Genomic DNA, 13,227 nt, shown 5'->3' on the forward strand with positions numbered 1-13,227 from the left:
ATAATATGAAGTATGGAGGAAGTAATGAGATGGAGTAACTGCGCTTGTATTAAAATCAAAACCCTTTACGACCTTAGAGATATTTGTACAAGATTAAGGGACCTTGGAAAGGAAAAAGAGAATATATTAACAAATTTGGACTCAAGAAAACTGTCAAAACTGTCCAAACCACCATATTTATTTCTTAATATTTAAAAAGAAATATTTTGCGCCAAATATAGAAAAGATCTCTGATGATCCAGTTTAACCGCTTCTGGATGCGGCACCCGGTTGGGCTCCACAACCAGACTGCCTACACTAGACGGACCGGTAAGGTACCAGACCGACCCTAATCAGCGTAGTCGAGCTGTGAGCTCCTGATACCAGGGACACTCCAGACTAGGTACGCCACTCGGGGTATTCATCAGGGGTAAATAAGTAATTTAGGCACTTGAAGCGAAGGAGTTTTTCTTGTAGTTGCCAGCTCAGCTGAGGTCTGTTTGTGGGTTGAGAGGGTTGGATAAAAGGTGACCCCACAGCCCCCCATATTTTCCTGGTAAAAAACAAAAGTAAACAACCTTCAAAAACATCCTTCACACACGCACGCACGCACACACGCAGTCACCTTCCTCACACACACACTCTCTCTATCTCTCCTCTTCCGTGTTTGGGTACTTGCATTATCATAGAATTAGCACACCCTTTTTTCCCCATGTAATCAGGTTTGGTTTATCTGAGAGTGAATAAGGTAAAAATAAAATAAAGTTCACGGCAAAAGCTTAGACTTTTTTGCTGGGTGGGGTGAGAGAGAGAGAGATGAAGAAAGGGTATGGCCTGTGGTTCATAAGCATTGTGTAGGAGTTGGTGAGGCTGAGAGAGAAAAAGATAAAAGCAGCAGAGAGAGTGTTGGAGAAATTTACATGAGAAGAATAGTAGTGCTGTAGCTCCCATAGGAGTAGAGAGAAAAGGGTTTTACTAGAGAAAGGCAGAGAGAGAGAGAGAGAGGGGGAGAGAGGGGAACGAAAAAGCAAGAAAGAGAGAGATCTAGATAGATAGATAGAGAGAGAGAGACAGAGTGAGAGAGAGAGAGAGAGAGAGAGACAGAGAGAGAGATGGTGGGCTCAGGAGCATCAGATAGGAGCAAAGAAGCAGTTGGGATGATGGCCCTTCATGAGGCCCTCAGAAGCGTTTGTCTCAACTCAGACTGGACTTACTCAGTTTTCTGGACCATTCGTCCTCGCCCGTATGTCTCTCTGTCTCTAATCCCTTCCATTCCCCCCTTCTTTCCTCTATTTTGCTTGCTTATATCCTCCCCTCTTGTCTCTCTTCTTGCAGGAGAGTTCGCGGTGGCAATGGTTGCAAGGTTGGAGATGACAATGGTAGCTTGTATGTTCACTTCCCTATATATATTTTCATCCTTCTTCTTCTTCTTTCTTTTTTTACTGTTTCAAGGTCTGAGGTATTGTAGGGCATCTACAAAAAAATTTGCTTTTTATTAATTGGCACCAAAAGGTGCTTATTTCTTGAGTTGGGTTGAGCTGATTTCAGTTACCAAACTTGTAATTTAGTGTAAATAGTTTCTTGGAAAAGCTTGTTTTAAGTAAAAAGGTATTATCTTTGTTGTTGTTGTAAGCAGGATGTTGATGTGGGAAGATGGGTTCTGCAGAGGGAGAGTTGCAGAGTGTTTGGAAGAGATGGATGGGGAGGACCCAGTCAGAAAGGCCTTCAGCAAGATGTCCATTCAGTTATATAATTATGGAGAAGGGTGGGTACTGGGTAGGTGATTTGGTATTGGATTCTAACCCTCCCTCCCTCCCTCCCTCTCACTGTCTCTGTGGATATAGTTAAAAGGGAGTATATGTAAAACCAAAAAAAAAAAAAAAAAAGTAAAAAATGGCAAGATATTTTACCAGTAGGTGGGTTGATTGGTTGAATTGATTGCAGGTTAATGGGGAAAGTTGCATCTGATAAGTGTCATAAATGGGTTTTCAAGGAGCCTACAGAATGTGAACCAAACATATCCAACTACTGGCAGAGTTCATTTGATGCCGTAAGTACCATAATACCAACTTCCTATACTTGTTGTTTTTTTGTTTATCTTTCTAGTTTCAGAAGATTCCATCAATTACTTCATATTGCAGTTTGTGTCTGAAATTTGAGCCTTGTTGTGATGGTTTAGGAAAGTTGATTTCTTGGTGCCAATTATTGGCTTGTTGAAATTGCTTTTAAGAATGACTGATGAGTCCCTGTCTGTGTCTTCATGCCTGCAGCTTCCCCCAGAGTGGACAGATCAGTTTGAGTCAGGCATCCAGGTCAGAATCAAATGCCCATAACTATAGTCCATGAACAATAGTTTTCATACTTTTTTGCTTGGCTTTGGCTTATTTATTTCTTCATTTTTATGTTGACCAGACTATTGCTGTAATTCAAGCTGGACATGGCTTATTGCAATTGGGCTCTTGCAAGATTGTGAGTTTTTTTTTTCCTCAGTCTATAATAATCTTTGGGGTTTTCTTATTGTTATTTAGTATTATACGAGAAACGATCCATGATATGTAGATGGCTAGACAATTAATCTGGTTCTGGATCTGAATGACTTATTTGGAGAATGTATTTATATATGCATCTCAGATACCAGAAGATCTACATTTTGTGCTGAGAATGAGACATACTTTTGAGTCTCTTGGCTATCAGTCTGGCTTCTATCTGTCCCAGCTGTTTTCTTCAAATCGGAGCACTTCACCCTCCTCCACAGTTCCTTTGAAGCAACCTTCGATTTCAATCCGCCCCCCTGCGCCACTCTTCAACTGGGGCCCCAGGCCTATGCCTTCAGCGCCTGCAGTCTTAACTTCTCCAAACTATCAGAATTCGGTCAGGCTTGGAATCCCGCCATCCAAAGACGAATCCCACATGTTTCTTCTTCCTCATTCCTCCGAAGCCCGAATGGAAGACATGATGGGAGATCACGAAGCTGATATCAAATGGCCTAACGGGTTGAGTTTCTTCAATGCTCTCACGGGTAGAGCTGATGATTCCAGGCTTTTATTTAACGCGGATAACATAGGGAACAAGCTGGACCAAAACCATCACCCTCTCAACCTCGAAGTAAAGACCTCGAATCCTAATTCAGACGCTGCTTCAAGTTTGCACACGAATGGCAGGGCTAATCCTAACGAATTCCTGAGCTTGGATAGCCACCACCCGGATAGCGTTCACAAGATGGAAAACAAGTTCAAGAGAAGCTTTACCCTGCCTGCCAGAATGGCTTCGTCGTCTTCATCAACTTCACTCGAGCAACATCAAAACAATCCCGGGGAATTTAGAAACGAAGCGGGAATGTGCTCCGATGTAATGGAAACTTTCTTAGAATGATGATATGTTTAAGCAGCAGGGGTTGGGTTGAGCAGAGTGGGTTAAGGCCTAAGGGTGAAGACATGTATTTAGTGAAATCTTTCTTAGCTGTATTTTCACTTATAGTATGTGCTTGTTTTTATTTTAGCTCATAGGTTTGACTAATTTCCTTTTCCCCCAATGAACATTTGTGCAATTTCTTGTAGACTAATTACCTTCATCTGTCCCAGAAATATGATGTTTACTTGGAATTGCCAATACATTAGTCTAAACAAATATTTTCGTGTTTTTCAATACATAAATAAAAATTGAAGCTAGTTACGTTGTAATTAGTGATCTTAATCTATGGTCAAAGCGTCATTATCGAGAGAATTAATAATTTGAATGTGCAGGCCAGGGGTTACTGGCAATTAACAGTGCATTAAGTTATGGTGGGCAGCTGGCGTGTGACTAGTAGGATTAGAATCTATTGTTGTCTTGGCTTTCTTCTCTTTAGTTAAGGGGACATGATCAGTTTGCTTTTTGTTGTGATTTGGAGTTAAATCTTTCTTTTCATTAGATTATATTGTCTAGTTAAGGATAAGAGAATCCTAAGAAAGTATAAAACAAAAATTGCTCTAAAAATTGTGAAATATGTCTAATTATTTACAGACTCAATGTTACAACTTACAACTGTCAACAAAATTTTATGCTTTTGTTTCCATAGGTGTACAAAGAGTAGGCATATGTATATATGAAGCAGTCCACATACATAGAAGAGATAAGTATTGCGTGTTTCCTTCAAATACGCTGTCTCCATGATGCAACACCTAGCTAGCTAGGCAAAACATGAATACTTGTTAAATTAAGAAACATGGAAAAAAGAAATCACATCACTCAGAATACTAACCTCCCCACCCTCACCAAATTATCTTCTCTGGGTGCTCAAAATTATGTAAGAACGTCAAAGTGTAGTAGTTGGTGAGTTCTTATTTTCAACTTTTCTAGGAAGTTGGAGAGGATTATTCCATATTCCATTATATTTTAAGAAATCTTTTACATGTAAAACTATATAATAAGAGCATCCATACTAAGGGGATCCTTCACGATTTTTTATGGTAAAATGCCACATGGAGGAGAGAGAAAATATGTGAGAGAAAACACAAGTTCATCTGCAATGTGAAGTTATTGGAACAGTAACTCACTGACAGCAAAGACAAGAAAAATGAAAAGCTGAGTGCGGAACGAGCACAACAAAGCCCAGTCGAACACGTGCTTTCTCACTTATTATTATTATTTTTAAATGTTAGAGCACTAATGTTTTTTTTTGTTTTCCTTCTTCTCTTTTCATTTTCTTTTTCTTAATCACACTTACAAAAACTCCTAAAAAACCACAAAAAAACTTCACTACTAAGGATACTCTAAGTCTTGGGGAGAGCGGCGCTGCATGAACCTCAACTAAGATTTGACTGAATTAATTTCATCTTGCAAGTATGTAGATATTAATATAGTCATATATGAAGTTTAAAAAAACCATTTGCAGACAATATTTTATGAGTAATGCTACATTACATAAATTTTCACTTTTTACTTCACACATTTTTTTTAGATGATAAAGCAAAATCCACAACCACTACTCGATGATTATCATTATATTAGGTAAACTCTAGATAAATCATACTAGCAAAATCTGGTGCCACAGGCTTGTACGAGAATCACACTACATCCACTCAACCACCCATTTTCAGGACACCTTTTACTTTAGTTTTATGTTGAAGAATAAGAAGCAACATACTAGTGTTGAAGTCCATGATGAAGGCTAGTCCATGTTAGAGCATTCCAGAACATTTTGTTTAGTTGAGTTGGTGAGTTTGTTAAAGGATTTTCTTGTCTTTTTAAGTTTTTAATCATTTTGTTTGGCTATATATAACATCCTCTTCACCTGTAATAGACACTTGAACTCACTTTCAAATCAATAAAACTTTATCTCTGTTTTCTCTTCCACCATGAAAGCTCAATTGCTTACCATACGTGTACGTGAAGTTCAATGGTTGTGCCGTTGTGGTTCTTGTTAAGTGATCTTGGATTGATCCCATCCAAGCCTACAACATTTTTTTGCGACAAATTAAAAGGTATGCTATAACTATTGGAGAAAATTTTGTATTTCATGAAATGACAAAACACATTGAGATCGACAGTCATATTATGGGTGAAAAGGTATAACAAGGGTTGATCAAACTTATGTACATCACCTCTACTAATCAAACTGCTAATAGTTTTACAAAAGCACTTAGCTTCCTCTACCATAGTACAAGAGCTTTATTTCTAAGATGGGATTACAAGATATGTACTCTCCAGCTTACCGGGGGTAGAGGGGTGTTGAAGAATAAGAAGCAATACACCAGTAGTATTGAAGTCCCTGATGAAGTCTAGTCCATGCTAGGCCCGCCACGTGCTCCATCCCGTTTGGGTTAGGAGTGAGGCGGATGCATGCACGCCACGTTCCCGCCATGCCGGAGTCTCGGCGATCGTGCCTTTTCCCTCTTATAAATACGGCATTTATGAGGAGAGAGAGGATCTTTCGGCTGATTCTTGATGAAGCCTTGAAGTGAGCTCGGACAGTAGGAAAGCCCACTGTCGACCCGCCGAGCCCTTCGAGCCCTTTATTCACATTGTAAACCGGGCCTTGGATCCCTAAAGTAATAATAGATCGTATTTCCCGTTTAGCTTCGTATTCCGTATTTTGCTATATCAAAAACATTCTGTTTAGTTGAGCTAGTGAGTTTGTTAAATCACTTCCACGTTAATAAAACTTTTTCTCTATTTTCTCTTCCACCATGAAAACTCTACTGCTTCTCAACATTCTCTCTTCCGTTAACTCAAAAAACCTCCTATATTGACCAGACATGTTTTGGTTGATCATATCCAAACAAAAAGTGGAGTACCATTTTTTTTCTTTCTCCAACCTATGGAATGACTACTGGAGAATACACTTTATTGTTTTGCAGATTTTATACACGTGAAGATAAATGTAGTTTTGCAACACAAATTCTACCATGAACTAATGAGATGAGGTCACATTTGTGGTTGTATACAAATTTGTGTGTACTAATTTTAAGCTGGTTTATCATCTATTTCGCGGCTTGTCACCATGGCGCCGTACATGATCCCTATCCATAATTTTATTTACAATTCCACCCTGCCGCGCGCCGCCCATTTTCGATATCAGATCAGATCAATTATCCCATGACGCCTGCCGTCTACGGAAAAATAACGTTGTATCCTCCTCATATTCTGGCTGCTATCGAACGTTGCTTTGTTGATAACTCCTCTTGTTTTTCATGTATTCACTTTGGCTTGTCTTGTCTTGTCTTTGATGATACCGAAATATGCCTTTGATGCCCCCACTTCAAAGGCGATTCATCATCATGAAACAAATCTTCTTGTCATTGTATACTTTACTTACTGTTCATCGCCATGCTTATTTGATTAATCAACAAAATATGATTGGGCCTCAGCTCCCACTTCTTTGTTAATTTCCTCCAAAAAGTTACAATCAAAAGAAGGAAAAGGAAAAAGAAACAAACATCTATCTACCATTCTACCGTCCCCAAAATTGCTAATTGATTTACCATAATTGTGGTGATTAATTAAATGGGCTCCGATCCCCATGTTTCAAACACGTCATCATCATCATTCAACAACACAAAAGATTCATAGTATCATTAACACTTGCAAAAATGATTTTGTCATCCAGATCTTATAAATACGTAGTACTACGTACTGTGTGAAATGAAATCATGACAAACAAAAAAAAGATTGTTAATTATGCGATAATTGTTGAGCATAAATGTAATAATTGTACAATTCAACTATCAGCTTAAGCTTTTAATTAAAATGGAACACATGTTTCAATTATAATATCACTGTCTCTCTGTTTGATGGCTGAATGGCATGACATTCTTTGCAAGTAGACACGAATGATCTTAAGATCCTCAGACCAAACGATGATTTTCCGGCGGTCTTGTTGATAAGCTTTTCGCCGTCGTCACCTTGTTTCCTTAGCTTGGGTTCTTGATTCCGCGAGGCGCCGCCGGTACCGTGACGGTTGTTTTTCCGGCGGTCAACCAGCGCCGCCGGGGTGGCCATGAATTGCCATCTTTGAGAACCGGGAACCGGGCGGCCGGAATGGCTGTTCCGCATCATATGGTATCTTATTATGTTTTTCGCCGCCATTTTTCTCTCCGACGACTCGCTCGTGCTGGTTCTGGCGCTGCTGCAGCGGGAGCTGTTGCTGCTGTTGCACCGGGATGATGACATCAGCGAGTCCTTGCTGCTGACGCTGCTCGCCCGGCTCGTCGACCGGGAATAGGAAAACCCCGACGCCGCCGGCGGGCACGGGAAATCGTGGGGCAACAGCTTTCCGTTGAAGAACAATCGATCGGCCGGGGAATTTGGGGAGCCTGGCGACGTGGAAACGCACCCGAATTCAAACTCCCCGTCTTGCTGCTCGTGGACCGGCATGATGATTGGGAAGGAAAACTTATCCCCGGAATTGCTGTTTCGCCGGCGGGTTTCCATGGAAATCTGTGCAGTGTTTGATTTGTTAGTGTGTAATGATGTGGGTTGAAGTGGGAAAGCTAAATCCTCTATCATCTCATTTTATACCAAAGATCAAGTTGGGTGATATGAACAAGAGAGGGATGATGAGTTTGCTTTTTACCCTCTCAAGCATGAAATGGACCCCTTTGTTGGGGCTTTCTTGATAGAGCATAGTGCTCTACATCAACCTATGTTCTAAGGTGCCAACTCTTGATTAAGCTTAGACCTTAATTATTATAAACCAATTAAACCATCATGACTTCATGCTTGAGATGCACACATTGCATATCCTATATTTTATAATGAATTCCTCAAAATTTTCACATGCAAACACAATGATTAATCTCCCGACTGAATTGTAGGCACCTCTGGGTGGGACGGACAGTTGGCCTGGAGATGGCTACTACTCCATGCCCAAATGCCCAATGAAAACAAAAATAATTATCTTGAATATAAATGCATGGTTTATATACTAAATATGATAGGTAAGCAAAACTAGAGATGTGTGGATAGTAATGATAGTGAGCATAAGCACCATTGTTAATTAGAAGAGTTTGAAGCATATAAGTACAGTATATAGATACAAAATGTAAGAGGGCAAAAGAGGAAGGTGGAGTGGGGAATGAGTCAAGTGATAACATATAGGGGATGTCTGGGCATCCAAAGACCATTGCAATGATGGTATCAACATTTAGGTGCCCATGTTTACTGTTAAGTACGCAAGTGAAGGCAAACACCTCACCTACTTTTTCTCAATGCCAAACAAGGCGACAAACTTGGTTCTTAAAGAACTCGATGTCTCCTATGTTGGGTCTCTGTGCACCCGCCTTTGGGGTCCATGGGACCACGTAGGAAGGGCCTTCTCGGTCCACAAAAAGTATTTCTTTGGGTCACATTGCGCTTTCATTCTTTTAGTATGGGCCTCTTTGCACAATATGGGGAATATGGCCCTTTTTATCAACTTGACAACCAATGAGTTTAGTGGAATTAATTTTTAATGTCTAAGAAAATATATTGTATAGTTAAATGGATCTAGCCTAAACCTCGACCACAAACCAAGCCTTGCCCAATGCTCAACCACTTGAATATTACAAATTAGGCTTCCTTAAATACAAAGCATGTATGTGCTGTCCATCTTGGCCTTTCATCAATACCATCTCTCCCATTGCTACTAATGATGTTAAAAATAAATATGATTCAATTGATAATATTGCCAATTTAAAAAAAAAAAAAGAAAAAAGAATAAAGTAATGTAAGATTAGATATTTATTTAAATGTAGCAACTTGAGAAGTTTAAGGTGTGTTTACTGTTTACCGATTTGTTTCTAGAGAAATGATAAATTGAAAAAAAAGAAAAAGTGTTAGTTGTTACTAGTACATTTCTCCAAATTTGAAAGACTGGAAAAAAATGGGTTGTTTATTACATTCTGTGCGTATGGAGAAATTGGTTTAGGTTCTTCTGCATTATTCAATTCTTGAAAAGGGAAAACATACAGAAGTTACGTTACTGGTATATATCCATCCTATCCCTAGGATTATGGATATGTACTATTCCATTTACCACAACTAATTACTACTACATACGCTCTAAGTATCGCAGTGGTAGTTTCTGGGACGAACAGGAGACTGCAATCAAAAGAGAGTACCACGTTACAGATTCTAAGATCTCCGAGAAAGCATCTGATATTGTTTAATGTTAGATAACGTTATTGAGTTCAATGACAGGTAATGTCAAATCAAGGGGCAGTTGATCGATTGCATCAGAGGTATTATATATATTCTGCCACTAATTCAAGGACCTTTCAATAAGCTAGAAAGAATATACATGTAAGATTCCTTGTCTTCTGTACCGTACGTTACAGAAAAACTTGAATTAGCTTTATGAATTGATTGTATCATCCAACTAACGTTGATCCCACGACTATGTGTCGTTAAGTTGTGTTGACTTACAGTTACAAGCACTGAAAAACATCGGTTTATTTAAGAACTTGAGTAACGTAACAGGGCCGAATGTTTGCAGAAAGTGAGGAACATTTTCTGGTAGTCTAAGACCCCAAAAAATGGTCACAGTACAACTCAACACAGCATATAAAGCTGATTAATTGGGCAACATAGATAAGATTATTGTGAAGCCACTAGCTACGCATGCATATAAGTGCGCGCATTTTACATAAGTTTAAGATGACAGAAGAGAGTAAGCAATAATAATTAATATAATGAAGCAGGTAGATGAGAGCCACTGGGCGGTCAGTGAATGTGGAAATTCTCGTAGGATGAAGTCCCGGCGGCGGAGATGATGAGTTGACCCCCTCCACGGCTGCACTGCTTGCTTTCCTTCAACGGAGTCTCTACTCGTCTCCGGCTCGATCCCTCCCCGCCGCCGCGATTCTCACACGACGCCTTCCGCCTCCGCTCGTTGTGTCCGGCCAGTCTCCTCCTGCAACTCCTCTTCGCCTCGTCGAATTCCGACACCTCGTGGAATCTGATGATGCCAATTTTTTAAACAAACAACACAAAATCTCAAATTCAAATTGAAATTGAAATTCACGACAAACTAACTAACGCTCAGAAATTTAAAAACCCTAAAAACCTGCTGCATTGCTGGCAGAATCTCTGGTCAACGCCATTGAGCAACACAGCCGGAGCCTTGGCGTGGACTTCACACACTTTATGCCTCTTGTGGTATGTCTTCGCAAATGTTAAATCAGCGCCACACATCTCCACCTGACAGCACGACGACGACGCCGTCACGCCGCCTCCGGCAACACCACCGGACGACGGTCCCTTCTTTCCTAACCCAACATCCATTATTTTCTTCTTTCTCAAATCACACTCATCCTCTTCATCCTCCTCTTCCTCGTCTTCATCTTCCCCCTCAAGCTCTCTCTTTGCCTTCAACGTCGACGCAAGGCGGGCGCCATGGTTATGGGCCTCCATACTCTGAATTGGCGCTTTCCGAGATTGTGATAGTAGAAACAAGACAGGGGGAAAGGTAGCTAGCTAAGGAGTGAAGAAGAAGAGAGGTGAATGCATTGTACCGGGAAGGGAAGGCGTGATCAATGGGTCGTCTAGAGGTATGTTGTGACAGTAGAGGTGAAATAAAGTTAGTGAGGACCACCACCGCAACCAACACCCAGCACCCCACCCAACTGTCCCCACTATGTCTGTATATACACAGTACCAATATAGCATGGGTGTGAGTGAAGACTGAAGATACAATTAATTAGTGAAGGAATTAAATGCACACAGACCAATAGTTATACAACGGAACCTGGTCCATCTTATAAGGTGAACTCATCACAATTTACATTAGGTGAAATATAGGGATATCAATTGAGTCAGCCTATTCCGTTTTGAGTTAGTTATAATGGGTTGTTGAGTTTATCAGTTCGGGCTAATTCATATTTTGTAGTCAGGTTAAAAATTTCTGGCCCTAAACCTAAAGCAGCTGTCAGGCTTATTTGCCAGACTCAACTAAAATTTTTGACATTTTAAACTTTCAATTTTAATAAACTAGCTCTTTTTTTATATTAAAGAAAAAAAAATCAATTTAAACCAAACTGAAAGAGAGTTTTAAGTGTAGTTACTCATTCACGGGCATTAAATGTTTTTTTACTTGAAAAGAAAGAGGAATGGCTTAATGTATTGTGATAGTGTAAGCTAGGTTGTGCTTTTGGTTGTTTAGATTTTACTGTGTGGTTATTAGCAGTTAGGTGAGATAATGAATGAGAGGCCCCAGCTCGCGTGCCATTTTGTCCATCATTGAAATGCTTTGTGGTCCATCCTCTCCCAAGCTGAGGGAGAGAGATTGTTTTGTTTGCCTATCACTCTATCACAAGGATCAAATAAATCATTAATAAAGCCAGCTACTTAAATTTATGTTTAGATGGTATAATTTGCTAAATTTGTTGCCCATATTTTTTTTTAAAATAGCCTTTAAAAAAATTACAAATTTTTACTAACATTTTTTTTAAAAAATTATACCATGTCACCGCTACATTGAGTGTCAAGTAATCACCACATCATAACAATAACACACGTGAAAGTCTAGTGAGTGGCAAATCAATAGTAACCTGTTGAATAAATAAAATTAGGGCTTAACTGTGTTTGACCCTTATGTAGTGTACTTGACCCTTTTTAATTTGAAAAATGACATATCTTGAAAATTATTTATTAAAATTGGTAACTAGACACGAAAAATGTAATTAGGCTATTGAATTGAAAAAAAGAGAGGTATAATTACACCATTAAACATTCTAAAGTCAGTGCAATCCACCACAAATATAATAACTATAATCAAGTTGCTTGCCAATAAATAACGTGAAATTTTTTTGAAATAACGTGTTATTTCAAAACAACGTGAAAATTTTAAAAATAAAAATAATACACAAATTTTATTTATTTATTTTGAAAAAAGTCTTTGAAGGAAACCGACTGTCTCAATTGGAGACCATCAATGCTTCCATCGGAGACTGCCAGATTTATGAAAACAAAGGGACTTTTGCAAGGATCTTGATCCAAAAATTTATCTCTTTATTTTTTATTTTTTTTGTACAGTAAAAAAATATATCATTAAAATTTTATAATTGAGAACTTTAAAATGACACTTATATTAAATTTTTAATTTAAAACAAAAATTAATCTACATGTACATAAATTTGATTCATAAAAGTCATTACTTTAAGTAAATAAATTCACTATTGTTCGTACATAGATTCATTACTACTAATATCATTTTTATGTATATGTAGTATTATTTTTATGTATCTTGGAGAAATCAAAGGCGGGGAAGACTCAAGTAAGAACACTTTGTAAAATGCGTGGACGCATTTTCACCCTCCATCTTAGGGAATCAATTGCTAAGATTTTAAAATTACTAAACTTTTAAGTTTGCAATAATTATAAAATGAATCATGTTCTTACAACTTACAAGTTTTTAATAATTATAAAATTAACACTGCGCTTTTTTACTAAAACTCTCAAACGTTGATAAATCTTGATGGACAAAGTTTCACTTTTTACAAAAGGATTCATTTAATATATTTTAGCTTAATATTATTGTTTGAAAGTGCTTATTGCTACCTTTGGGATTTGATACAATAAAAAATATGCATATTTTTAAAGGAACAATATAATATTTATAAAATAACAAAGTCCAATTACTAGTTTACTACAAGGCCCATTTGAACAAAAGAATAATTAGTTAAGGAGTCCTGGACTCCTGGTTGCTGGCCCATTTGGATAAAAAAGTATAAGCAAATGACTAATGAGTCCACATCCTAATAAACCAATCATAAACCTAGTCCCTAACTTCTA

The 13,227-nt window shown here is 38.5% G+C and overlaps 3 protein-coding genes across 3 annotated transcripts; 1 reads left to right on the top strand and 2 right to left on the bottom strand.

The window, feature by feature from the left end:
- Window positions 1-601: 601 nt before the first annotated feature.
- On the top strand, window positions 602-3,590 carry LOC116011287 (protein RICE SALT SENSITIVE 3-like). The gene is made up of 7 exons (XM_031250839.1): window positions 602-1,222; window positions 1,315-1,365; window positions 1,616-1,744; window positions 1,924-2,029; window positions 2,250-2,291; window positions 2,392-2,448; window positions 2,611-3,590. Exons 1-7 carry the CDS (start codon window positions 1,092-1,094, stop codon window positions 3,349-3,351), a joined length of 1,257 nt encoding a protein of 418 aa, XP_031106699.1. The 5' UTR covers window positions 602-1,091; the 3' UTR covers window positions 3,352-3,590.
- A 3,532-nt stretch (window positions 3,591-7,122) lies between these two features.
- LOC116011042 lies at window positions 7,123-8,089 on the bottom strand. Its single transcript, XM_031250548.1, has one exon. It carries the CDS (start codon window positions 7,963-7,965, stop codon window positions 7,225-7,227), a length of 741 nt encoding a protein of 246 aa, XP_031106408.1. The 5' UTR covers window positions 7,966-8,089; the 3' UTR covers window positions 7,123-7,224.
- A 1,774-nt stretch (window positions 8,090-9,863) lies between these two features.
- LOC116008686 (squamosa promoter-binding-like protein 3) lies at window positions 9,864-10,984 on the bottom strand. Its single transcript, XM_031248702.1, has 2 exons — window positions 10,502-10,984; window positions 9,864-10,393 (listed from the first exon to the last, which is right to left on the bottom strand). The coding sequence occupies exons 1-2, from the start codon at window positions 10,846-10,848 to the stop codon at window positions 10,159-10,161; spliced, it is 582 nt and encodes a 193-aa protein (XP_031104562.1). The 5' UTR covers window positions 10,849-10,984; the 3' UTR covers window positions 9,864-10,158.
- Between the last annotated feature and the right edge of the window lie 2,243 nt (window positions 10,985-13,227).

The sequence above is a fragment of the Ipomoea triloba genome, chromosome 2 (genome assembly GCF_003576645.1).
Source record: "Ipomoea triloba cultivar NCNSP0323 chromosome 2, ASM357664v1".
NCBI lineage: Eukaryota > Viridiplantae > Streptophyta > Magnoliopsida > Solanales > Convolvulaceae > Ipomoea > Ipomoea triloba.